Genomic DNA, 25,895 nt, shown 5'->3' with positions numbered 1-25,895 from the left:
CACAAATCCTTCAATCTCCATGTCACAGTAAAATATCACAAATCCTTCAATCTCCATGTCACAGTAAAATATCACAAATCCTTCAGTCTCCGTGTCACAGTAAAATATCACAAATCCTTCAGTCTCCATGTCACAGTAAAATATCACAAATCCTTCAGTCTCCATGTCACAGTAAAATATCACAAATCCTTCAATCTCCATGTCACAGTAAAATATCACAAATCCTTCAGTCTCCACAACACAGTAAAATATCACAAATCCTTCAATCTCCATGTCACAGTAAAATATCACAAATCCTTCAATCTCCATGTCACAGTAAAATATCACAAATCTTTCAATCTCCATGTCACAGTGAAATATCACAAATCCTTCAATCTCCATGTCACAGTAAAATATCACAAATCCTTCAGTCTCCATGTCAGAGTAAAATATCACAAATCCTTCAGTCTCCATGTCAGAGTAAAATATCACAAATCCTTCAGTCTCCATGTCAGAGTAAAATATCACAAATCCTTCAGTCTCCATGTCAGAGTAAAATATCACAAATCCTTCAGTCTCGAAGTCACAGTAAAATATCACAAATCCTTCAGTCTCCATGTCAGAGTAAAATATCACAAATCCTTCAGTCTCCATGTCACAGTAAAATATCACAAATCCTTCAGTCTCCATGTCACAGTAAAATATCACAAATACTTCAGTCTCCACATCACAGTAAAATATCACAAATCCTTCAGTCTCCATGTCACAGTAAAATATCACAAATCCTTCAGTCTCCATGTCACAGTAAAATATCACAAATCCTTCAGTCTTCATGTCACAGTAAAATATCACAAATCCTTCAGTCTCCATGTCACAATAAAATATCACAAATCCTTCAGTCTCCATGTCACAGTAAAATATCACAAATCCTTCAGTCTCCACAACACAGTAAAATATCACAAATCCTTCAGTCTCCATGTCACAGTAAAATATCACAAATCCTTCAGTCTCCATGTCACAGTAAAATATCACAAATCCTTCAGTCTCCATGTCACAGTAAAATATCACAAATCCTTCAGTCTCCATGTCACAGTAAAATATCACAAATCCTTCAGTCTCCATGTCACAGTAAAATATCACATATCCTTCAGTCTCCATGTCACAGTAAAATATCACAAATCCTTCAATCTCCATGTCACAGTAAAATATCACACATCCTTCAGTCTCCAAATCACAGTAAAATATCACAAATCCTTCAGTCTCCACAACACAGTAAAATATCACAAATCCTTCAATCTCCATGTCACAGTAAAATATCACAATCCTTAAGTCTTTACATCACAGTAAAATATCACAAATCCTTCAGTCTCCATGTCACAGTAAAATATCACAAATCCTTCAGTCTCTAGGTCACAGTAAAATATCACAAATCCTTCAGTTTCCATGTCACAGTAAAATATCACAAATCCTTCAATCTCCATGTCACAGTAAAATATCACAAATCCTTCAATCTCCATGTCACAGTAAAATATCACAAATCCTTCAATCTCCACATCACAGTAAAATATCACAAATCTTTCAGTCTCCATGTCACAGTAAAATATCACAAATACTTCAGTCTCCACATCACAGTAAAATATCACAAATCCTTCAGTCTCCACATCACAGTAAAATATCACAAATCCTTCAGTCTTCATGTCACAGTAAAATATCACAAATCCTTCAGTCTCCATGTCACAGTAAAATATCACAAATCCTTCAATCTCCACATCACAGTAAAATATCACAAATCCTTCAGTCTCCATGTCACAGTAAAATATCACAAATCCTTCAATCTCCATGTCAGAGTAAAATATCACACATCCTTCGGTCTCCATGTCACAGTAAAATATCACAAATCTTTCAGTCTCCATGTCAGAGTAAAATATCACAAATCCTTCAGTCTCCATGTCACAGTAAAATATCACAAATCCTTCAGTCTCCATGTCACAGTAAAATATCACAAATCCTTCAATCTCAATGTCACAGTAAAATATCACAAATCCTTCAATCTCCATGTCACAGTAAAATATCACAAATCCTTCAATCTCCATGTCACAGTAAAATATCACAAATCCTTCAGTCTCCACAACACAGTAAAATATCACAAATCCTTCAATCTCCATGTCACAGTAAAATATCACAAATCTTTCAGTCTCCACATCACAGTAAAATATCACAAATCCTTCAGTCTCCACAACACAGTAAAATATCACAAATCCTTCAGTCTCAATGTCACAGTAAAATATCACAAATCCTTCAATCTCCATGTCACAGTAAAATATCACAAATCCTTCAATCTCCATGTCACAGTAAAATATCACAAATCCTTCAATCTCCATGTCAGAGTAAAATATCACAAATCCTTCGGTCTCCATGTCACAGTAAAATATCACAAATCTTTCAGTCTCCATGTCAGAGTAAAATATCACAAATCCTTCAGTCTCCATGTCACAGTAAAATATCACAAATCCTTCAGTCTCCGTGTCACAGTAAAATATCACAAATCCTTCAGTCTCCATGTCACAGTAAAATATCACAAATCCTTCAATCTCCATGTCACAGTAAAATATCACAAATCCTTCAGTCTCCACAACACAGTAAAATATCACAAATCCTTCAATCTCCATGTCACAGTAAAATATCACAAATCCTTCAATCTCCATGTCACAGTAAAATATCACAAATCCTTCGGTCTCCATGTCACAGTAAAATATCACAAATCTTTCAGTATCCATGTCAGAGTAAAATATCACAAATCCTTCAGTCTCCATGTCAGAGTAAAATATCACAAATCCTTCAGTCTCCATGTCACAGTAAAATATCACAAATCTTTCAATCTCCATGTCACAGTGAAATATCACAAATCCTTCAATCTCCATGTCACAGTAAAATATCACAAATCCTTCAGTCTCCATGTCAGAGTAAAATATCACAAATCCTTCAGTCTCCATGTCAGAGTGAAATATCACAAATCCTTCAATCTCCATGTCAGAGTAAAATATCACAAATCCTTCAGTCTCCATGTCAGAGTAAAATATCACAAATCCTTCAGTCTCCATGTCACAGTAAAATATCACAAATCCTTCAGTCTCCATGTCAGAGTAAAATATCACAAATCCTTCAGTCTCCATGTCACAGTAAAATATCACAAATCTTTCAGTCTCCATGTCACAGTAAAATATCACAAATACTTCAGTCTCCACATCACAGTAAAATATCACAAATCCTTCAGTCTCCATGTCACAGTAAAATATCACAAATCCTTCAGTCTCCATGTCACAGTAAAATATCACAAATCCTTCAGTCTCCATGTCACAGTAAAATATCACAAATCCTTCAGTCTTCATGTCACAGTAAAATATCACAAATCCTTCAGTCTCCATGTCACAATAAAATATCACAAATCCTTCAGTCTCCATGTCACAGTAAAATATCACAAATCCTTCAGTCTCCACAACACAGTAAAATATCACAAATCCTTCAGTCTCCATGTCACAGTAAAATATCACAAATCCTTCAGTCTCCATGTCACAGTAAAATATCACAAATCCTTCAGTCTCCATGTCACAGTAAAATATCACAAATCGTTCAGTCTCCATGTCACAGTAAAATATCACATATCCTTCAGTCTCCATGTCACAGTAAAATATCACAAATCCTTCAATCTCCATGTCACAGTAAAATATCACACATCCTTCAGTCTCCAAATCACAGTAAAATATCACAAATCCTTCAGTCTCCACAACACAGTAAAATATCACAAATCCTTCAATCTCCATGTCACAGTAAAATATCACAATCCTTAAGTCTTTACATCACAGTAAAATATCACAAATCCTTCAGTCTCCATGTCACAGTAAAATATCACAAATCCTTCAGTCTCTAGGTCACAGTAAAATATCACAAATCCTTCAGTTTCCATGTCACAGTAAAATATCACAAATCCTTCAATCTCCATGTCACAGTAAAATATCACAAATCCTTCAATCTCCATGTCACAGTAAAATATCACAAATCCTTCAATCTCCACATCACAGTAAAATATCACAAATCTTTCAGTCTCCATGTCACAGTAAAATATCACAAATACTTCAGTCTCCACATCACAGTAAAATATCACAAATCCTTCAGTCTCCACATCACAGTAAAATATCACAAATCCTTCAGTCTTCATGTCACAGTAAAATATCACAAATCCTTCAGTCTCCATGTCACAGTAAAATATCACAAATCCTTCAATCTCCACATCACAGTAAAATATCACAAATCCTTCAGTCTCCATGTCACAGTAAAATATCACAAATCCTTCAGTCTCCATGTCACAGTAAAATATCACACATCCTTCAGTCTCCATGTCACAGTAAAATATCACAAATCTTTCAGTCTCCATGTCACAGTAAAATATCACAAATCCTTCAGTCTCCATGTCACAGTAAAATATCACAAATCCTTCAGTCTCCATGTCAGAGTAAAATATCACAAATCCTTCAATCTCCACAACACAGTAAAATATCACAAATCCTTCAGTCTCCACAACACAGTAAAATATCACAAATCCTTCAATCTCCATGTCACAGTAAAATATCACAAATCCTTCAATCTCCATGTCACAGTAAAATATCACGAATCCTTCAGTCTCCATGTCACAGTAAAATATCACAAATCCTTCAGCCTCCATGTCACAGTAAAATATCACAAATCCTTCAGTCTCTAGGTCACAGTAAAATATCACAAATCCTTCAATCTCCATGTCCTAAAGCTAAGAAAGATATCCAAATATCTTTTTATAAAAATGGTTGTCAGAATGATTGTGTTTGATGAATAATTTGTGGCAATTGTCATTTCCAAAGAAAATGGACAACCACCTGTATGTTGATACAGGAAACAATATATGGGGAGAATGGTTAAAAAACTAGAACAGTTAATTTGAAATAAAAAAGACCTGTTGTTTAATATGGATCTTTTACATTAACACAATATTTATTACTTTCTTTAAATTTCTCGTTTGTCAGACATGAAAAGAAAATGTTTGAGAAATACCAGAAGGCTTCACGGGCATTACCAGATAAAAAGGAACGAGAGGAAATAGAGATGCTTAAAAAACAGGTAAACTTAAAAAAATTAAAAAAATTAAATAAACATGGTGAAACTATTGACATTTTATTTATTATTCTGTGTGAGACACCTAATCTGATGATTGTAGCACAGAATTCCAGATATTTAGTTAGCTACTGGTTGACCACCGAAATGACTATAGGCAGTGTTCAGTCGTCGTTAGTTACTGGTTTACCACCTAAATGACTATAGTCAGTGTTCAGTCGTCGTTAGTTACTGGTTTACCACCTAAATGACTATAGTCAGTGTTCAGTCGTCGTTAGTTACTGGTTGACCACCTAATTGACTATAGTCAGTGTTCAGTCGTTGTTAGTTCGTTAGTTACTGGTTTACCACCTACATGACTCTGCCTATAGCTAGGTTTCATCTCGTAGACTATAGTCAGTGTTCAGTCACCTTACTTTATTGAGGGGCCGCGGTGGCCGGGTGGTTAAGGTGTCCGGACACTTTATCACTAGCCCTCCACCTCTGGGTTGCGAGTTCGAAACCTACGTGGGGCAGTTGCCAGGTACTGACCGTAGGCCGGTGGTTTTTCTCCGGGTACTCCGGCTTTCCTCCACCTCCAAACCTGGCACGTCCTTAAATGACCCTGGCTGTTAATAGGACGTTAAACAAAATAAACCAAACCAAACCAAAACCTTACTTTGATTTATCACTGTCATTTGCTTCAACATTAGATCTGTAGAGTTGTAAAGAGATTCTTACCGACCACAATTATGTGTGACTATTGTATCATCCTTTTCTAATTAATAACAAAGACAATGTTAATTGATTTTATATTTTTAATAATTTATATATATTAATTTAACTTAATGATTATAGGCACTTAACTGCCCTTGCTCAACTCTCAATTATAGCAGACACCATAATTAAAAGTTAAGTCTCCTGAACTTAAGGAGGTCTGATGTATGTTATTTTGCCCTGATGAAACCTCTGCATGAGGGGCAAAACTAGCAGACAGAATAAAATCATGTTGTGATTAATCTCCCTGAAGATACAGTTTACATTTTAGCATTAATCACCTTGCATACCTTTCAGTATCCATACTCACTGCAAAGTACATTTAAAAATATTTCATTGTGTAAAAACTTTGGCACAACTGTTATTTCATAAACAGCTCCAGGAGCTTCAAGAGGAAATGAAAAGAAAAGACACACGTTGGACAAACAGCACCTCACGTCTACGCAGTAAAATCGATCAACTGGAACAGGAGAATGGAGAATTGAAGGAGGAAATCAAACTCATGGAGAAAAAACGACTCGAATGGTTACAGCGGGAACAAACTGGAAAAGTAATCTTCTGATTTTCTGTATAATTTTGCAAAACTGTGTGTTGATTTTTTTGTAGACAAGTCTTGTAATTTTAAATCAAGGTAAGATAAGTTTGATATACAGATATTGGTGGTATACCTGATCATATATTTGATACATGATGATTTCTTTGTATGGGTTAATTTAACAACAATAAGAAAATAAGTTGTAAAGAAAAGCACCTTTTTTATGAGGCCCTAGACCTGCTGAATTCGTTGACCTGAAAACTTTCATAGCATGTGTTAAGTACCTAACGTGTATAAAACTGACATTATAAAATCAACAAATATTGAATTTTTCTATCATTGTATTCATTTAGATGCCTTAAGGGTTTCTGTTGATCAGTCCATTAAATATTAAAGAATTCTAGAAAAGTTCTTAAATATTTATTTCCTTAAATCCAATAATCTTTTTCTATGGAAAATATGAAATAAGGAACATCAATGAAACAGCTGGAGGCCAGGCCTTTTGTGTTTTCTCTTTAGTATCACATTCAGAAGCTGAACGAATAAGGGATAATGCAATGTAGAAAACTAATAAAGAAATTTGTTCTTGATTATTTTTAGAATTTTGATTATCAAACTCTGCTTTTTGTTTCCGCAGGGAAACTCTGTTACAGGAAAGGACAATTATCTGATGTCACGCGACTCCGCAAATTTTCGCAATCAAGTCATTAGTTCTGCGGACTTTCAAACGACAGATTCTGAAGAAGAAAAAGATCCCGTGAGAGGTAAGAAATGCCAATACGTAAGGATATGTATATAGTCTGGTTTTTGGGACATTTTAAAGTCCAACTGTATCCAAATCAATATTTGATAGGAATTATTATACTTTTTACCTTCAGGAATATTTTTCTTCAACGACATTTAAGTGAAATAATGTTTTAAGTCTCAATTACTTAGAAAAAAGGGCCAAGTGCAGTTGAAATGAAATTTGTAGACATTTGATCTTTTTAATAAAATGTCCACTGCATTTTAGTGAGATATTAATGAATCTCAGTTATGTGACGAAAGGTGAAATTGTTGCAGTGATGCTTATGAAATTCTTTATAATTTATTTTGTATTGCTTGTCAGTCCCCTACAAGTGAAACATGGCGGACTATACATTTCTTTCCTATCCGTCTGTCTGTCTGACTATCAGTCCGTCCACTCAGTTTTCTGAACTTTTCTCAGCCATGTTTCAAGGTGAAAGTTGGTTCAGTATGGGAAGCTTCAGATTAAGTTCGAGTTTCGGGATTTTTGGGTCAATGTCAAGGTCAGTGTCACTATTCTTAGTGGGGGCCAGTAGGGGACATGAATTGCTTCAGCAATACCCAGCATGCTTGTTTTTTTATCATATCATGTATTACCGTTCATTGTGATAATTTTCGTTCTTTCACAGATCAATCAAGTAGTCGGTCATCCTACCCTCCGTCCACTGCCCCTCATGCCGTGCCAGGACAGATGAATCTCCGGCCATCACAGTTTCAGCCTCAAGTCAATGTCCGAGCCCCTCCACCCTCAGGGTCTCAGGCGGTCAGACTCCAGCAGTCCCATCCAGGGGCAACTGTAGGGCTAAATAACCTGTCCAAACCTCCTGGAAAATCAGGCCAGGTATCCTCCATGGGGAGTGGTCACTCCAAACAAATGGTCAATGTCCAGACTGGCCAGGCATCCTCTATAGGTAGTGGTCAGTCCAAACACCAGCCAGGCAATTCTGGAGCTAGTGGCGGTCAACAGAAACATTCAAATCAGAGTACTGGTCAGTCTAAATCTGCAACCAACTCATGGTCATCGTCTTCAAGCAAGGAAAGCAGTCATCTGGATAAGGGTAACATGTTACGGACGTCGCTAACAGAGGATGTACCACGACAAGTGCTCTCGACAGCTGCAGTACCGCAGGAGTAAGTAGGGGAGATAAATCTACTAGAGTAATGGTATCGCCCCACTTACTATGTGATGTATTTAAATGGCACCCATGATGTAGAAATATACCTAACTATATACACTGACATAACATTGTCCTAACATTGATCACTTATCAGATACCAAATATAAAGGCAGAGTACAATTGAATTTCCATGGGATGTAATTTATCATCAGTTAAAAAAAATCTCAATCTTTTGGAGGGTGGCATTAGTGTAAAATGTGAAATGGTATTGTATAGATATATATACATATTTTTGTTTTCAATTTTATCAAAAATACTCTTTAGTCAGCAATTTAGCATCTTTTATAATACTTAATGTCTTAGAATTTAATATTCAATATTATTGCTGAATTCACAATTTTTGCTAAATTTTACTTTAGATAAGGTTATCAAGATATTTTACCAAGTGAAAAATTGACATGATTTCTCTCTTCACAAGTAGCTGATGGACATAGTTAATGATCATAGTAGAGTGTAATTTGATAGTGGGCTAAATTTGTAGGAGTTTAATTCTATTTTAAACTGTCTTTCAGCACCAGTATGTATACTGATACAGAAGATGCTCAGTATAGTAACAACATCCCTAGAAAGACAGCAACAAAATTCAACATTGATAAGTCGGCTATAGATAAAGGTGACAGTCGATATGATGAACTACAACACACAGATGGAAAGGTGAGATAGTCTTGATCTCGGCACCCTTGGGGAACGTTAAGGTCAAAGCATTATAAAGTTAGAGAGTTTAATTAAGAAATTGAAAATAGGTAAAAGTTGAATTTATTTAAGAGGGAAAAATGACATGCCACATGTATATTAATCTATGGTTATTACCTGGGGGCTGCCTGATTTGCCAACTGGTTTCTGTGCATTTAGAACTGGTTAGAATTTAACTAGATTTAAAGATTCAGATGTCTTTTTTACCAAATTTGGTTTGCATTTGAATTAAGTCCAGCAATGAGTATATACATTTCATGATTATATTATTCTCAGTGCTCCGTTGATAGCCTGCCTTTGAGGCATGCCATGAAAACAAATTCGGAATGAATCCGGACACTTAGGGCCTGTTTGTTTATGCGAACAAACCGGTTCGTCAGTTTTTAAATATAATATTTCAAACATATATCTAGACAGACCTGCAAATGTTAATACAGGCCTTGGGAGTCTTTGTCGAGGCTCATCTGAAAACAATATAAAATCACTAGGTCTGTCTTTATAAACCAGCAACAGCAACATAAACCAGCAACACAGGTCCAACTAGTCCAACTGTTTGGATCGCAAAAAACGAAAACGGCCCAGTGTGCTTTTCCCACATCTTGAATAAATTTCTCTGATATCCTTGTTATATTGGTTTCTTACTGGAGTGATATTTAATATACTTATCAAGGCAATGATAAGTTAATCATGGATGCCTGTGTCTTAGTTGTGTGTGGACATTGACACTAGACTACGTTTATATAGCATCTTGAATGAGTCCGAGTTTTGTAAATCTCGTAGGAAAAACAAAATATTCAAAATCAAATTTTCTTGTATCGCACAACCCAGCTCTATCATAATATGACACTGTGTATATATAATGATTCAGTTTTCGCCGTTGTCCAGATTTGAACTTCAGTGTCGGGAATTGAATATCAGGGAACACCGCCTCATCAAATTTTTTAGTAAACATTTCCATAATTATAGTTATGCATGTATATACTATATTTATCCTCAAATTAGCCCCTTCTCTTAATGCAAAAGTTTAGTATTAAAATTTTGAAAGGATTAATTTTTCAATTACTTTTAGCTTACTATTTTAAAATCAGTGATTCTGCAAAAATGAAGACAGGGGCTTTGTGGATAAATTATGTAATCATTCACCGATTTCTATTACACCTTCAGTATGTATATTTTCTAGCTCTGACTACTGGGCCACGATAGCTCAATCGATTAGTGCACCAGCCACCTAACCTCAGGTGAAGATCAGAGGTGTGTGGTTCGACACTCCCTAGCCATGTCAGTTTGTTTTTCTTGTAGAGCTGAGAAACAGTCTGTGTTGTCGTGGTTGTGTCCTTGGGCAAGACACTTAACCCTAATTGCTCTGGGATACATATGTGCGACGGGCCTCCCATATGTTGTTCAGTGAGGTAGTCACCAACTACTACATGGAGACCCCGCCTCAAAATGACCCTGGCTGTTCAATGGGCGATAAACCCAACAAACAAACATGCTGGGTCATCAGACTCATTAACTGGTCTAGGATAATAATCAGTAATAACATTTCCACTTGGACTCCATTTAGGTTGAGCGAGTGTACCGAACAGGCGCCAGGGAGATCCTGTTTTCAAACGGCACAAGGAAGGAGATTTCTGCAGATGGCCTGACCATCATCGTATCTTTCTTTAATGGCGACATCAAACAGATTATGCCTGACCAGCGAATCGTAAGTTCAGAGCTCTGGTTCAAGTTCATATAATTTTTATTGAAACTGATCAAAAACAAAAGAAATTAAAAATTTCGTATTATATGCCCTAAACTTTAAAAAAAAAAAAATTGTTTTTTCTTTTTTTCGGAGGTTTTCATCAAAGATTAGATGCAAGAAGGATACAAGGCAACTTTTATGCCATACAGTTTTATCATCAAGAATAGCTATATACCAACTTTTAGAGTAACTGTTAAGGATTTCAGTACTGTAAGATTAATTCTGTTTGTCGACAGGTTTATTACTACTGTGAGGCCCAGACAACACACTCGACCTATCCTGATGGGCTGGAGATACTTCAGTTCCCCAAGTAAGTGTTCCACGAAAAAATCAATTCCCAAGTTAGTGTACAGGTGTAAGTCTATCAGTTTTCTGTTTGAATCGAGGAATTTAACAGGATTCACCAACTCTTCTATAAAACTTAAATTTATTTGTGAAATTTGTGTGCTTGTAATGCAAAGCATATTTAGCAATAGAGGATTAAATGAATTTTTTAATATGTGAGTGAAAGGTGAAATACATGTTTTTCTGTATTTTGTGTCTATTGAGATTCACTCACACCCACCCGAACTACTGGAAAACAGTTCAAAACAAAAATATATTATGATGCTAGATTATTTAATGAAATGTACTAAAGTCTTCTAGAACTTGTGTTCTTCTATACTGGAATCGTCTGTTTTAATAATCTTTTGAATCATCGTATCCATAGCAACCAAGTGGAGAAACACTATCCAGACAAGACCAAAGAAATCATTTTCCCCGATCAGACCATCAAGTATTTGTTTCAAAACGGGTCGGAAGAAAGTATATTTCCAGATGGAACCGTGATCCGAGTAGATAAGAATGGAGACAAAACCATGGAATTCCCAAACGGCCAAAGAGAGATACACACACAGGAATACAAGGTAGGAAACGTAGGCCAGTTATATTACATAAGGTCAGACCTCTGAATCAATGATGCTAGCGACAATAATTGTTAGTACATCTCATGGTCAGAACTCCGAATCAATGATGCTGGTGGCAATAATCGTTACATCTCATGGTCAGAACGCCGAATCAGTGGTGCTGGCTGCAATGATGGTTAGTTATATTACACAAGGTCAGACCTCTGAATCAGTGTTGCTGGCTGCAATGATCATTAGTACATCTCATAGTCAGAACTCCGAATCAATGATGCTGGTGACAATAATCTTTAGTACATCTCATGGTCAGAACTCTGAAGTTAATTGTATTACTCTATTGAGCAGTCAATAGTTATGGTACTTACTGCAAATACCAGCAGTTTGGGTCAGATAATGTACTAAATCTATTATTACCTGCAGTTTATTCATCAGCTATGGTTGTTTAGCTTTGTGTTTGGCTTCAGTGCTCAAAGTATGGGAAGGTTATGGCTCCGGCGCTCTGTCACCATTAACAATGTCAAAGTATAGGAAGGTTATGGCTCCGGCGCTCTGTCACCATTAACAAGGTCAAAGTATAGGAAGGTTATGGCTCCGGCGCTCTGTCACCATTAACAAGGTCAAAGTATAGGAAGGTTATGGCTCCGGCGCTCTGTCACCATTAAGAAGATCAAAGTATAGGAAGGTTATGGCTCCGGCGCTCTGTCACCATTAACAAGGTCAAAGTATAGGAAGGTTATGGCTCCGGCGCTCTGTCACCATTAACAAGGTCAAAGTATAGGAAGGTTATGGCTCCAGCGCTCTGTCACCATTAACAAGGTCAAAGTATAGGAAGGTTATGGCTCCGGCGCTCTGTCACCATTAACAAGATCAAAGTATAGGAAGGTTATGGCTCCGGCGCTCTGTCACCATTAAGAAGATCAAAGTATAGGAAGGTTATGGCTCCGGCGCTCTGTCACCATTAACAAGGTCAAAGTATAGGAAGGTTATGGCTCCAGCACTCTGTCACCATTAATAAGATCAAAGTATAGGAAGGTTATGGCTCCAGCACTCTGTCACCATTAACAAGATCAAAGTATAGGAAGGTTATGGCTCCAGCGCTCTGTCACCATTAACAAGGTCAAAGTATAGGAAGGTTATGGCTCCAGCGCTCTGTCACCATTAACAAGGTCAAAGTATAGGAAGGTTATGGCTCCGGCGCTCTGTCACCATTAAGAAGATCAAAGTATAGGAAGGTTATGGCTCCAGCACTCTGTCACCATTAATAAGATCAAAGTATAGGAAGGTTATGGCTCCGGCGCTCTGTCACCATTAACAAGGTCAAAGTATAGGAAGGTTATGGCTCCGGCACTCTTGTCACCATTAACAAGGTCAAAGTATAGGAAGGTTATGGCTCCAGCGCTCTGTCACCATTAACAAGGTCAAAGTATAGGAAGGTTATGGCTCCAGCGCTCTGTCACCATTAATAAGATCAAAGGAAGGTTATATGTGAGTGTTAGGTGGCTGTCATGGTATATTTCTGCTGCTTTCTCACTCTTCTGCTGTTTGTGCTGATAACTTCTTGTATGGTGAAGAAACACTAATTTTCCCCCCTTTTTCCACATTGGATTATTTCCTTTACCTGGACCATATGACTCTATAAAATTGCACTTTTTTGTTTTCAAACTTAGGCAATACTGAACCCAGACCAATCTGGAATGATGAAACAAAACAAGTCATTTGTTACTCTGTAATTTGCTGTGTTCTTGGTTAAATGAAGAAAATGGCCAGTGAAATCTATTACCCCAAAATGAGTTCTGGTACCACCAGTAAAAACATAACCCCTGCATTTTAATCCTTTCAAAAATGTTTGTCAGACGTAAACTTAACAGACCTAAGTTTAATCATATCTGAATTTTCAAAGAAATAACTTCTAAATTAAAAAAAACAAAATTCTAAATTTTTTAAAAATTTTGTTTTTGACAGAGACGAGAATATCCAGATGGAACTGTGAAGACAGTGTATCCAGACGGACGACAGGAAACTCGATATTCTAATGGCAGGATACGTGTAAAAGACAAGGATGGCAATGTGATTGTGGACAGACGGTGCTAGTATTAGTGTCATCAAATCCTCTCGTCATAGTGTCATTGTCCTCATCACAGAATTCCAACGTGCCTACCCTCATCACAGAATTCAAACGTGCCTACCCTCATCACAGAATTCAAATGTGCCTACAAATAGTTAAGGCGAGGAAGATGCTGTGGTTCTTGGACAGGCTATTCTTGATACATCTTCACAGCAGTGGTGCTTTCTATATTACTGTCGTCATCATCATCATCATCATCATCATCATTTAGAGAGAATTGAATATCATCATCATCATCATCATTTAGAGAGAATTGAACAATACATTGTGATATTTTCTGGAGGATGTTACACTCATAAACTTTTCCATGAAAATCTTACTCATGCATTAGCTGAAATATTCAACCCTTGAATTTACTAGTTATTGAATCTCTTGTAACATCAAATCATCATAATTGTCGATGTTATCAGATTTATCCTCTACTTGTTCCCAGTCCACATTCTAGATACGATCAACTTTGTTAGTATTTTCTTTGCTAATAGTTAAGAGAAACCTATTTGGCCTGTATATTATGATAATAAGTAATTCCAACAAATCTTGATTTGTGAATATTTTCATTCCAAATTAAATATCCCAGGGAAAATACAATATATAACTCTGTGTAATGCAGATTTTAAATTGTCTGTTTTTGAATGAACATGATTTGTAATTTCCAATATAATTTTGCCATGGTGAGGAGAGTTTTCAATCGCAAAAAACACCAAAATGAATCGAATAATTTATTTATTTTTTTTTCATTTCCAGTCATTACCTTGTTATTTGAATTTTAAATACGCAAAGTGTATCATTGTTTTTTTTTTTTTTTTTTTATGAGCATTTTTTTTCTTTTTATGACTATTCTTTATTTGTAATTATTAGTGCTAGTCTATGAGATCTGAAATATTGAACTCGATCATGTTGCTGCCCCAGAGTTTCCTGTATTTTCACAACCCTCAGATTTGCGAACTCTAAGATGAAGAGATTAATGATGATATGGCTACCTGAAAATATTTACCCATCGTTAAAATATGCATGTACGATGTACCTTATGTTAAAACTCAAAAATGAAAACACACTTTAAATTAATTCATTTAAATATGAATACAATATTTTATTGTAGAAGTATTATTTGGTTGTAACCAGTGTTCTTTTACTGTAAGTTAAACTACCAAGCACATAAGATATTTTGTCAAGCGATTTTCACATCATATCACAGAAGACCTGAATACATTTACCATTGTGCATGCGTATGGATTTAGATTTTTTTTCTTCTATTTTGAATCACCAGTGCTTAAGTTTCAATACAATAGGCCCACTGTGTACGTAGTGTAAAGATATCTGGTCAGATAGGCCCACTGTGTACGTAGTGTAAAGATATCTGGTCAGATAGGCCCGCTGTGTACGTAGTGTAAAGATATCTGGTCAGATAGGCCCACTGTGTACGTAGTGTACAGATATCTGGTCAGATAGGCCCGCTGTGTACGTAGTGTAAAGATATCTGGTCAGATAGGCCCACTGTGTATGTAGTGTAAAGATATCTGGTCAGATAGGCCCGCTGTGTACGTAGTGTAAAGATATCTGGTCAGATAGGCCCACTGTTTACGTAGTGTAAAGATATCTGGTCAGATAGGCCCACTGTGTACGTAGTGTAAAGATATCTGTTCAGATAGGCCCACTGTGTACGTAGTGTAAAGACATCTGGTCAGATAGGCCCGCTGTGTACGTAGTGTAAAGACATCTGGTCAGATAGGCCCGCTGTGTACGTAGTGTAAAGACATCTGGTCAGATAGGCCCGCTGTGTACGTAGTGTAAAGATATCTGGTCAGATAGGCCCGCTGTGTACGTAGTGTAAAGATATCTGGTCAGGTAGGCCCGCTGTGTACGTAGTGTAAAGATATCTGGTCAGATAGGCCCACTGTGTACGTAGTGTAAAGATATCTGGTCAGATAGGCCCACTGTGTACGTAGTGTAAAGATATCTGGTCAGATAGGCCCGCTGTGTACGTAGTGTAAAGATATCTGGTCAGATAGGCCTGCTGTGTACGTAGTGTAAAGATATCTGGTCAGATAGGCCCACTGTGTACGTAGTGTAAAGATATCTGGCGATATACCAAGCCTGTCTTTTCTAAACAAGATAAAACCATCAGTCACACTGATGTTTAGCATAGAAGAAAATTATTGATCTGGAATACATATTTACAGTAACTGTAACTTTTCATTGTGAAAATGCTCTTCTGTAAATGCAAATCACCACGTTTTAAAAAAATTTAAAAGAGAAATACATAGATTAAATCACTGGAAAAAAGATTACATGCTCGACTACAAATCATCGTATTTTAAAAATAATTGTAGGTATATATTGTAGTTAGATGTTTACTTGTTTACCGATAAGAATGGAATGGCTTACATGTTTTAGCTCCCTGATATTAGTGTTTGTTGATTTTGTCCAAGTGTTCAATGTAGTTATAAGCAAGCTTCAATGTACTGAATCAGAATTTTGAAAGCATTGTCAATTTTGTACGAATTGGTAATGATACTAAATGTTGCTTATTTATTTAATGTTACATGCTATATCTATTTATGTACAGATGAATTTTTTTAGTAATTTCTATCTTGCTATGAAATAATGAAAAATAAAAATGCACATTAAAATTTGAAAACTAAAATTTTTGTTAGTTTTGTTTGAGTAAAAATTGATTTCAATCTCATACAAAATTTGTCCTATACCTTAAAATATAAGATAAAAGAATTCTGATGCATGGCATGTCCTTTCATCAGATCTAGGATTTTCCTCCTTTAATGTTCCAACACTTGTCCAAGCCATTTTACAGATGTGTGCCGACTGGGTTGATAATGCTGGTATTGAATACCAAGTAGCTGCTTGGATACATAGCCAGGGGCAATGATATTTATACTGTGGTACTGTTGCTGGCGACCGTTATGCGCCCCATTCTTTTTCATATACATGTACATCTTAATGCCAGCTTAAGGACATGCTTGTTACAGGGACAGACATTGGGCTTTATATATATTACTGTATCTGTAAATAAGCACCTGCCCACATATTCTAAAAGCCTCCTTCATTTTTTCAGCATTATCAATTTATTTTAAAATCGTAAGCTAAAAGTGGCTCAAAACTAATCCTTTTCCAAACCTTAATACCAAAACTTTGACACTAGAGGATTCGGCTTATTTGAGGATAAAGATGGTATGTTATAATCAATTTTTGAGATATGAGCATGCTAAACACCTTTGGTCAGGGGAATTTGAGGAAACTAAATTTGAAAATGATCGGCTTCTTTATGTCTTATCGAGAGCTCTGATCAGTCCTTAAGACATGTCTTATCGAGAGCTCTGATCAGTCCTAAGACAAACAAGGTCACTGCATGTTTTTTTTTATCTTTCCAGTAATGTTGTTTGTTCAATATCACAGCTAAATGTCTATGGTTATACTTCGTCTCAGGCGACGTAAAAATGATGGTAATAAAATCATCTATCATGGTATTGGTGCAAGATAAATAAAACAAAGACGGAATTAAGTCCTATTTTTTAATTTCTATTGAAATATCAACAATTTCTTTACATTAAGCTTACAATATCGGAATTTGAATTAAAATCTAATAAGAAACAGTGGAATAATTATAAACATAACAACTGTTAAGAATATTATACACAATCATGTTATATGTACAATTATATTAGTGACCGTATAATAAATACGTACATGATCTAATGATGTTTTGTCTAATAGTTATAATAGTACATTAATATATATATTTATATATATCGTATATAAAAGCCAGTTATATACATTGACCTACTTAGGTTTCCAAGGATAAAAACAAGACTATGATTGGTCGATTTGGACAGAAAAAATTAACATTTCATCCTGAGCAAACTGATGACTGTAGAAGGAACACATGAAAAACGGGACTTGTGTGTATCAGCATTCTAACCGACACACAATAAGCATTAAATAGCAAGCCTTATTCCACTTCAATCAGGGTATGTTAAAACAACTAATCCTTACTTTTTTCCTCAAAAATATGTTACAAAAATAAGTTACAAATCAGTTTTAAAATGGTGATGATCATTTGGGGAACACACTTTCTTTGTTATACAGCATTCGCGATGTATTTTTTTCCCACCACATATACGACACTTTGTACGAATAAATGTGAACTATCTAGTATTTCCGCTGCACTGTAAGATGAATTGTTTGTACGAAACTTGTGAATTATCTAGCATTTCCAGTGCACTGTAGAGTGAATAGTTTAAAAATTGTGACATAGTTACAAAGTCATCCATACTAAAGTTGATGGGGTCAACGTAACTTTGTCAAGATATTACAAAATACTGAAGCATCAATATAATCAAACGGATCCTTCCGATCTAATTTAAATTCAGTGGTGAGTACATTGCCACAGTAATAACAAGTTCATCAAAACACACATTCTCAAATATTATTACTTTTTTTTTTCTTTCAAATTGAAAGCTCAGATGTTTTAAAACAAATTTGCATTGACATCTGTTTTTTGCTGTTTTCTGATTGGTCGAGACATGCCCTAATAGGTATAAACAAAATGCCATATTGACGACGTAATAATGCACATAAGATAAACATTTCTTTTTTATTCAATTGTCTCGTACACTAAAATAGAAACAGAGGAAAACCCTGTTACTTTCAAAATCCTATTTTGTTAACCTTGGCGATAATCAGACATCTAGGGTTGATAAATCCTGGTGTTAACCTTATCCAAAGTCAACAATTGTATATTACCATTGACCACATTTTGAATCCGCCATGTATATGAACCAGCTTCTGCACAATTGATTTCAACACAAGATAATAACACGACAATGCTTTTTCTTATCACCTATTAAAACATACCTATGGTAACTGATTACAAGCCATGATCAAAGGGTATCTGCTCTAACACGTGACCATTACAAATTTAAGCTATCTTTGTTCAGTGTTGCATAATTCATCTGACATTTATTGCAGTGGGGAAGGTATGCTGAGAAGTCAACAGTACATTCAACATGACAACATATATGCTTAGTAACTGTAGATGAAGAGAGCTCACACATAATTTTAATCTACAATTCTCATTTATGCACACGAAAAATTACACAATCTAAATATAGCCAATAATACGTTAGCCTAGAAGGTCACATGACTTTACCCCACATGTAGGTAAAATCAGGAGACTTCACAACTCCAACCTTTTATTTGGAATATTGTAAGAAAGGCTTTGTACAAAAAGTGGAAAGAATCCCCAGAATAAAGAAAGTCAGACATGAAATACATGATTACAATTAAAGATATAAAATTAATATGAAATCAATATTTATAATATATATTTTTACATTACATTATAAAACCTTACCCTCTCCGCGACATGTTATAGGTGAAAGAGTGTAGCCTGTTTCCACCACAAAGGAAACATTATACTTAAAAATGAAAATCAAATTTCGTTGGGAATCATTTATCATACAGTAAGATTTGTTGTTTTTTCCCAAATAAAATATGAATGTGGTGAAACTATTGACATTTTATTTATTATTGTGTGAGACACCAAATCGGAAGATTGTAGCACAGAATTCCAGTTATTTAGCTACTGGTTTACCGCCTAAATGACTATAGTCAGTGTTCAGTTGTCGTTAGTTCGTTAGTTACTGGTTTATCACCTACATGACTCTGCCTATTACTAGGTTTCGTCTGAAGGATTATAGTGAGTGTTCTGTCACATGCAAAGGAGCCCAACCTACAGATCCAATATATATGGGTTGTGGGCTGAATTTGTGCCAAGCCCTGTGGTAAATAGCATGTTAATATTGTATTTTGTTTGGAAATCAAACTATGTTTAATCACAATGGAATAGAAAATAATTAGTATTCACTAAATAATTATTAAGTTATAAGATAGAGTTTGTATATTCTGACAGTTATAAGATAGAGTTTGTATATTTTTGTGTTTGATCATCTAGAAATGTTACCCGAAGTTGATTAAATAACAAGTTAACGATTTGATACTCAGATTTTGTAAAGATCTCGCTCTACAAGATCAGACTGGTTAGAACTCTGGCAAACATTCTGACATCAAACGATTATGTGAAATTTACAATAAGATTAATGATTTGAAGCATTCATACATTCATTTATTAATTATTATTTTGCAATATCAATGCCAGTCATATTTCTAATTTATAACAACACATAAGATCATGTCTTGGATACATAGATGATTTATGATCAATCATAATTAGTTAATTAATACACAATAATAACAAAAGAGTAAAAACACTTCATAGAACAATCGTGAGACAAAGATGTTTGAATGTTCATTCAACTGGTAAAGCTACCAAATCTATTGAAAAACAGAACATTTCAACGACATTTCATATATTGTAGACATCAATGAAAATATAAATAAAATTCTGCAAAACAAACAGTAATTTTTCCTCTAGCAGCTAACCTGATTTCTTAAACCAATAATAATGCTGTTCAAATAATTATTAATTTTGTTATTTTTTTAATCAAACAGAAATAAATGAAAAGTGATTAATTATGATATTTAATCAAAACAAATTGGAACAAAGGACTCTTTTTATTTTCTCTCTCTTCTGTCTTCATTATATCAACGTTATGCAATACATGTAATGTGAACAAATTATGCAAAATGAGTTACGGATTTCTAAAATATATCACCAACACCATTTGCATTAATTTCCGGGGTAAATATCCTGAAATAGTGTTCTTTTAAATTGCAATTTGGCTTAGTTACGTTCACCATAAACAATAAAAAAAAAAAAAGACATTTAAAGTAGAGTCCCAGCACTCTGTTTCTTATCTCCAACATAGAAGAGTTCCAAGTTGCTTGGTGTTTTTCTTATCTGGAGTTGCCTGCCTATTACTAAGGCAAAAGGACATACTGTGGACTTCTATTCTAATCGGAGTCCATGGTTATACAGTATATATGAAAGTAAAACTTGTTAGAAGTTCCATGATCACAAAAATACCTTGGCACTGTCATGGAGATTGGATCATGGGCAAATTATCCACTGCATTTAGCATCATGGTGCTTTTTCTTTAACATTACTTGTAAAATTCCAACTTCCAAGAACTACTAAAACTCTCCTTAATATGGATGCTGAGGAGGTAAAATCCATTTAACAGATTAATTTACCAAGGTCTCTACACAAAAGAAAACTAGTGGGACACTCTATGATACAGGCGAGATATTTTGTTCATGAATAAATTGAAAGAAAATTAAACTTGTAAGTAGCTATCCTAGATATAATCTTTCAAAAGTCTGCGATCATAGAAATTTACAAATATTTCCTAGTTTTCATGTCTGTGGGTCATCCAAATCGCAATACACCAAATTTAGCTTTTAATTTCCATATATACGAGTAACATCAGATGGAATGTTTGTATTAGATTGTCGTTACGCTAAGCAGCCAAATAGGCTTCGACAGTTAAAACGACTAATAATATCAAGAAATTAGTTGTTAGTAAATTTTTTCATATCAAAATGACCATATGATTTTAATGAAGCTAATCAGGAATGTGAATACTACTAGACTTTACATGACATTACTGTTGGGTGTTTTAAGATATCTCCGGCCTTTTGAAGTTCATCATAGACATCTTGGTCAATATTCTTATGACTGTTTATCATACCTACAGCATTCAAAAAGTTACTAAACCAAACCCCAGTGAATATCTATACAAATACATGTTTCTCTACTTTTCTTAAATTTACCTCCTTGTGACACTGCAGCACTTAATTAACTAACATTACATTACTTTGTTACAAATATCATACACGGAAATGGCAAAATTGCTTTAGCAGAAATACTTGAATTTGTGAGCAAAAACTCTAATCTTAAGTTTTTTATTGAATTTGTGAGCAAAAACTCTAATCTTAAGTTAACGTCCTGATAACAAATAGAGTTTTAAATATTTATCAAATAACTTATTCTGACTTTACCTATCAAGAGGCTATATATCAAACTCTGCTGATATTTAAAATGGGAGAGTGGGAAGGAAGATTCTTGTTTAGATATTTTTGATATCTAAAAAAAAAAAATCAGAAAAAAAGTTAACTTCTGAGGAAGGCATATATACAGACTAGAAATTAGGTCTTGTTCATTAGGAATCTTGTCAGCCCTACCACAGGTGAACGTGTCAAAATTTTTAATTTTTGTATTTAAAAACAATTTTTTTCCCATTTTTGTCTTTTGTTTCTTACAGTCCAACTCTTCAAGTGAACAAAATAGTATATAGAATAAGAATCTAGGACCCAAAAGTAAATTTTGTCTTCCAAATAACAATTTCATTGCAACTACATGTTATCTGCTTGAAGGAGGAACAGGAAGGCAATAATAATTATATATTTTTTGGACAAGTTGTTTGTAGACCTGTAGTATGGCTAAGAAGACAACCTATAAACTCTAATTAAATACACTTAGGGCACTCTGAAAAAAGAATACCTGAGGAAAGTATAAAAATATAATTATCCAAGCTTTATACAAGCAGGAAGTTTAGTATGACACTTAATTACTTCAATGATTTACAAGAAATTATGGATTTTACAAAAATCACAGAAATAGCATCCATGTTCCATCAGTCTTTGTCGCAATTCAAAATTCAAATCAATACTCTTGCAATTTAAAATTCAAATTTATACTCTTAAATCAAATGAATAATTATTTCTTTTGTGTGTGTGTCTTTTGGGGTTTAAATGATGGAAAAATGCATAGTAAAGTTGAATTTTTTTGTCCGGTGATGTTTAAGTTATAAGAAAGCATTTTAGACAATATGGAACAAGGATGGACAAACCTTGTATCTCCTGAATAGCCACACACACAGATTTTGATACACATGAACACATCATAACATATACGCAATTGTGGTAGTTTGATCGTTTGGACTTTTTGTTTTTTCTTGAATCAATTCCTGCACAACAAGAATAAACAAAAGTCCTATAAATACAGGTAGTTTTTAAACAGGAAATGCCTCTGATCTCTCTTACTGATGACCGCAGGAGATACAAGGCCTGCAGCAGAGACGTACATAAAAACGGTGGTAAGAAAATCAACTTAGAATTTAAATATAATATTTGCTGAATGTCATTGCAATATTTGGTTGAATTGAAAGTGTGTGCATATATAATTTTATAGGATATGCTGTTGTGACAATTGGTTAACATCTTTGTTTGTGAATAAACATTTTCTTCCTGTCAATTTATTTTCATCATACATTTACGTGGTATTGATACTGAAAACTTCATTACAACCGAAAAACCTTGGAAACAAGTCGAATCAGAAACTGAACCGTGAATGAGGGATAATCCAAATTTAGCACTACATCTAATGAATTTGTGCATGATACTTGAGCAGAATACAAGTTTGTGCACATATAACGTCTGGCAGTTCTAATTTACATAGATTTATCTAACAAGGATGTCTTGGAAATCGTTTATAAATGTCTGTCGTTATGTTGTTAATGTCTGCCAATGACTAAACAGGACAGAATAGTGTATGGTAAGTCTGCAGCATCAATTTAAGACATCTCCTTATCATTACATATCAAGCCACATATGGCTGATATCGACCTTACCAGCAGTGAAGGAGACCATGTTTACTTGATGCATAAATGGATACATAAATTACATGTCAAACATCAAAGTCTAATTTTAAGAAATCTGACACTACAAAATAAATATGAAAACAGTATAATTTTAATAGCATGATATTAAGTCTATTTAACTATATACAGCCTGCTATCCATTTGATGACAATATCTTCAGAAATATTTCTCATATCCATTTGGACATTCACGCCATTTTCTTGTTTTTGGTCACACAGTGAAATTGATATTAGACATTTCCTCTGAATTCCTAAGGTTATACTGTTCCAGTTTTACAGTGTTAACAATTCCCAGGTCAATTCCGATTAGACACATCTCCAGTATTGTTACTTAATTTCCAAGGTCCGATTTTCAATTCAATATCTTGTTACTAATTACTGGTAGTGGTCAGTTTAAAGAGTTAAATATGCATTTAGTCCACACAAATAACAAGTCACAACACACAGCACAAAGTAACATTCTGATTAAAATCAAATCTAATGCTCCAGTTGCAATATCATCGCATATACAGGGTTCATACTCACTGACCTCTCGAATAGCCAATCAGATTTCTCCCTGTTAATGAGCCCTGTTTGAAAACGTTACAAACATTTTCACGATTGGCTCAAAATATTTGTTTCGCCTTTAAGCCAATATGCAAATTCTTAATATCATCAATGTCATTTGAATAGGTATAGTATGTTACAGGTTCACTGATTGGCTAGCTATATATAGATTATAAACTTTGAGTTGGATGATTGGTGAAGTAGAGTACAACTCTATTTGACAAATATTAATCAGACATGCTGACAAGCTTCTCGAAATTAATGGAATATGACACCTTAAAAGCGTTCAGAAAAATTTTGCGGAGCTCAAGAGTTGATTTTACTCAAATTGCATAAAATGTTGAAAAAAAAAATCTGATAACACTTGCATTACCTCAAGTGGTACTTACATAACAGATAATGTTGGAAATTGAAACAATCTTCCTTGTATATATAATCTTGATAAATCTATCAAGAAAACGTTTACAACAATCACGGATAAAAAAGATTACCATGGTAGAAATGCATACCTACGTATATGCACTTTATTGCACAAAGAGCTATGTAGAGAAATACAAGCTACCAATCCTCACACTTTGTTTTTACTCTTGACTGATAAAAACATTTCTCAGTGGCCCATGCTTTAACATACAACAGGGATTTCCTTGTGAATCTATTTTTCACTCTGAGCTCAGATAAAACCTCTATCTTACTTATACATTGATCAGATATAAAATTTCTCTCTTCTCTGTGAATGTATGATAAATACATCCCATATCAAACATCCATTTTCCCTCAATCATAAGTATTGAATCCATCACAAATATTCATTTGTCCAAAATTTTACGTCAGATATTCTGAAACACGATTTTATATTTATGAGCTACATAGCATAATTAAATTAACAATTACATTGTCTGAGGAACATTTTAACTGCCAAATTACAGTCAGTCAATGACAGGGAAATGATCATTAAATAAATATCCCGCTGCAGCTTCCATTTTTCTTAATATTTCAAAATTAACATCTCTTGTTTGCTTTAAACATTATTTTGGAAATGGACTTAATTCGACATTCAGGATATTATACAATGTAGCTGATTTTTGGCAAATTCTTGCATTAAGAAGTGGAAGAAAGTCAATAATATATTGGATTGGGGAACACAGATATTAAAACCTAAATTGTCCATAATTCAAATAAACATTATAGTCAATTTGACATTGATATATGGAGATTTTTTATAGCTTCCTTTTGAATATCATAACTCAATTTTCTGTTGCATCATTCTCCTTGCTTATTATTTTACTTGTTTTTCCTCAGACAATGACATATTTAGATAGAACTTCGAAATATAAAGGAGAAAAATACTGGGATCTTGAGAATCCGTTAATATCAGTCGAGAGAGAGGGCATGCTCTAAATGTGGGTGAGAAAGATGACCTAGAATTAAATCCTTTTCACATAAATATAACACTACTGTCATATCTATGCAGAAATGCCTCTTCTTGATCTGTTTTCTTGCTTCCATGAATCTGTACTAGCAACAATAGTCTATTTCCGGAACTTAAAGCATTCCTTAGCCGCTTATTTGACTTGCCACACAATATTATATCCATAAGACATCTGTATCTGCCTTACAAATGCAAGCATGATGCAGATCTTGAAATCTTTCAATCTTGAAAAAGACACTTGGCAGTCAAAGTCACATTGCATGCCAGCTTTGTTTTCTAAGGAAAAATCTTGATTTGCATTTTGGAATGTCATTAGCCAATCAGAATGGTTGTGTTTGGTCATGTGGTACGTTCCTAGGCAACTTGTGTAATTATTATGATGACAACTATGACCACAAGAACTACAACACATGCTACGATCATGATCATTTTCTGAAATATAAAAA

The 25,895-nt window shown here is 34.6% G+C and overlaps 2 protein-coding genes across 4 annotated transcripts in view; one reads left to right on the top strand and one right to left on the bottom strand.

Moving 5' to 3' along the window:
* The window catches only part of LOC117332627 (centromere protein J-like), a 37,195-nt gene extending 20,711 nt beyond the window's left edge, over nt 1–16,484 (top strand). For both annotated transcript variants that reach the window (XM_033891606.1, XM_033891605.1), the window contains exons 17-25: nt 5,034–5,127; nt 6,254–6,427; nt 7,050–7,176; nt 7,828–8,329; nt 8,889–9,030; nt 10,634–10,774; nt 11,050–11,123; nt 11,523–11,718; nt 13,678–16,484. In XM_033891606.1, the coding sequence (XP_033747497.1) occupies nt 5,034–5,127; nt 6,254–6,427; nt 7,050–7,176; nt 7,828–8,329; nt 8,889–9,030; nt 10,634–10,774; nt 11,050–11,123; nt 11,523–11,718; nt 13,678–13,806 (1,579 nt within the window). In that variant the 3' untranslated portion in view covers nt 13,807–16,484. The remainder of the gene's footprint in view (nt 1–5,033; nt 5,128–6,253; nt 6,428–7,049; nt 7,177–7,827; nt 8,330–8,888; nt 9,031–10,633; nt 10,775–11,049; nt 11,124–11,522; nt 11,719–13,677) is intronic.
* An 869-nt stretch (nt 16,485–17,353) lies between these two features.
* The window catches only part of LOC117332628 (syntaxin), an 86,889-nt gene continuing 78,347 nt past the window's right edge, over nt 17,354–25,895 (bottom strand). For both annotated transcript variants that reach the window (XM_033891608.1, XM_033891607.1), the window contains exon 10: nt 17,354–25,881. In XM_033891608.1, coding sequence (XP_033747499.1) covers nt 25,804–25,881 — 78 coding nt within the window. In that variant the 3' untranslated portion in view covers nt 17,354–25,803. The remainder of the gene's footprint in view (nt 25,882–25,895) is intronic.

This window comes from Pecten maximus, chromosome 8 (assembly GCF_902652985.1).
Source record: "Pecten maximus chromosome 8, xPecMax1.1, whole genome shotgun sequence".
Lineage (NCBI taxonomy): Eukaryota > Metazoa > Mollusca > Bivalvia > Pectinida > Pectinidae > Pecten > Pecten maximus.
The sequence above is the reverse complement of the archived record's forward strand: the minus strand, read 5'-3'. Positions and strand labels throughout refer to the sequence as shown.